The sequence below is a fragment of the Humulus lupulus genome, chromosome 5 (genome assembly GCF_963169125.1).
Source record: "Humulus lupulus chromosome 5, drHumLupu1.1, whole genome shotgun sequence".
Lineage (NCBI taxonomy): Eukaryota > Viridiplantae > Streptophyta > Magnoliopsida > Rosales > Cannabaceae > Humulus > Humulus lupulus.
In genome coordinates, this window is record NC_084797.1 from 151,069,301 (window position 1) to 151,071,812 (window position 2,512).

Below are 2,512 nucleotides of genomic sequence, written 5' to 3' on the forward strand. Positions count from 1 at the left end.
AGGACATAATGATAAACTTTTCATGTCTCCCATTGTAGGACATGGAATGTCATCTACAACTTTTCATGCCCTACACCTCCAAATACTGCCAAATTTTTTGGGCATCTTTAGATACCTCAATGTATCACTTTGGACCCAAAATTATAATTTTTAAGCGCCTACAACAAAAAATTCAAATTTCACATCCACATTATGTGAAACTGTTAGGGTTTTACACCTAGCTTGTGTTAGGGACCATTGTCTCTACATTCTTGGACCCCGAGATAAGCTTATCTTGACCACTAAGATGGGTTTTTTTTTCTTGTAATGGTAAGTTAAATATAAAGTTAAGTGTATTTTCACAAAGTGATGAAAAATACTTAACAATTTCACATAATGGTAGTGTGGAATTTGACATTTTGTTGTAGGCATTCAAAAACTATCTTTTTGGGTCTAAAGTGATACAATAATGTATCTAAGCATGCCCAAAAAGTTAGGGAACATTTTGAGTTGTTTAAGGTCTCTTTTGGACAAGTTGAACATGCCTTATAAGGCGATGTATTGCCCCTCTAGAGCCGATGCATTGTGCGCACGTGACAAGAATTGTTGGAACGAGTCACTTGCTGCGCCATACAAATTGCCTTTTTTGCCTCAAAAATATATTTTAAAAAGGTCTAATCCTGTTGGTTGGACGAAAAGTTGGGGCGTAACCTATTTAAGGGGTTTTGATTTTTTAGTGTTTTTGAGACTTGATCACTCCTTCAAACTCTCTCTCTTTCTAGCTCTCAAAGACTCAATTTTGTCCAAGAAATTCATCAAGATTGCTTGGCTTGAGAATTTCATAAGCTTGTTGTATCCCACTCATTCCTTCATAGTAAAAACCTCAAGCAATTTTCTAGTGGTTTGGAATAAAATTTTTGGGCAAAGATTCACATCTTGTGCAAATCTTTTGTGATGTTGTATTATTGCCTTTCATTGTTTTATATTATTAAGCTAAAAAAATTGTTGAATTATACCACTACCTCAACATTTCTTGTGGTGGGGTCATGCGTTTGGTCTCGTTCCATTCCCCACCACAATAATATATACAGATAGTGTAGTACAAAAAAAATGTTGGAAGCTGAATTTTGTGGATACGTAAAATTCTAGTTTATTTGCATAACTAAACTAGAACCACAACTTATCACAACATCAACAGTACTTTTATTAATTATATAAAGTGAAAGTTTAAATTATTACAAACATAACAAACTTACATAATGACTTTCAGCATTAAAAATAAAAGAAGATCGACCAATAAATCAAGAAGCAGCAGGACATGCAGGACTACATAAATCTAATGCTTCTTATACATAAATATGAAGAGTTGGCATTATTCAATATGCAAAGTATCAACAAACCATCACGATGGTGATGCATATATGTTCTAGATTTAGCAGCACAGGCCCTTGCAAATAGGTACAAGCCAACCTAATTTCCAAGTACAAAGACATCCCTTCTCACATGTGACGCCAGGCTTTAGGCATAACCCACAGAATTGAATCCCCAATGTGTTATCTTCCACGATTACGTTCGAGAGTGAGTATGGGTATGACACGTCCATCTTAGCAGTATCCACATGATGATCATTTCTACCATCGGATCTTAGTTCCACCTTCTCACTTTCTGAAATTTACGTTGTTAATTAATTATATCTTCTAAGAAGTATTAATTACTACTACTACTACTACTAATAATAATAATAATAGATCATTTAGAATCGAAACGATCAGTACAGTAAATCTGGAGAAAGACGATTTATTTAAATGACAAAAGATTGAGTTATGTTGATGTTTAATTTCTTATTTTATACAGGGAGAAAATAACTATAAGACAATCAAAGATTGAGTCATATCATGATATCAATTAGGCTAGTCTCACTCTCACGTAGCTATATAATTAATGCCTATATATATAAATGATGAAATAAACTATAGGAAGCCTACCTGCAAATGCGGATGGACCAAAAGAGGTGGCTACCAGAAAAACTAGAGCCGCAGCCACCAGAATATTGACAATCTTTCTCTCCATATTCTCTATTTTATTAAATATTTTCGATATATTTTGCACAAACTCAACTTACAGTTATGTCTTTTTATAGAAGCGAAGAGATCTTGCACCTCTTTATTTTTGTCCGACTATATATTATCACCTATCACGTGGTGTAAACATTTTTTAAAAAAAAAAAACCTTAAAGACAAAAATGGTAGATAAAAAGATATAATAAATATTAAGGATAACAAAGTAGATAAGGCCACATGTTCCCTTTTTCCTTAAATAAACACGTGTTCATCTATCTAAGTGGCTATATGCTTGTAGGAGAAAAATTTCTAACCTTTCAATAAATTTCCAACTATATATAATTTTTTTTCTTTTTTTTTTGTACTTGCACATACTTTACAGAGTTTTGTTTATTGCATAAGTGGCTACTTAAAGTTCTAGTATATATACAGTTACTACTCTTATGCATCATTTATTTAATATTAATTATTAA

General features: G+C 32.6%; 1 protein-coding gene across 1 annotated transcript; it reads right to left on the reverse strand.

Annotated features, from left to right (window-relative positions):
- Window positions 1–1,159: 1,159 nt before the first annotated feature.
- Window positions 1,160–2,127, reverse strand: LOC133777753 (uncharacterized). The gene is made up of 2 exons (XM_062217491.1): window positions 1,965–2,127; window positions 1,160–1,644 (listed from the first exon to the last, which is right to left on the reverse strand). Exons 1-2 carry the CDS (start codon window positions 2,047–2,049, stop codon window positions 1,412–1,414), a joined length of 318 nt encoding a protein of 105 aa, XP_062073475.1. The 5' UTR covers window positions 2,050–2,127; the 3' UTR covers window positions 1,160–1,411.
- Window positions 2,128–2,512: the final 385 nt, after the last annotated feature.

Bases quoted from the DNA above. Each gene is read 5' to 3' on its own strand.
- LOC133777753 (XM_062217491.1), bottom strand. From the start codon at position 2,049: ATGGAGAGAAAGATTGTCAATATTCTGGTGGCTGCGGCTCTAGTTTTT. The intron at 1,645-1,964 runs GTAGGCTTCCTA...CGTAAATTTCAG, and splicing joins TGGTCCATCCGCATTTGCAG to AAAGTGAGAAGGTGGAACTA.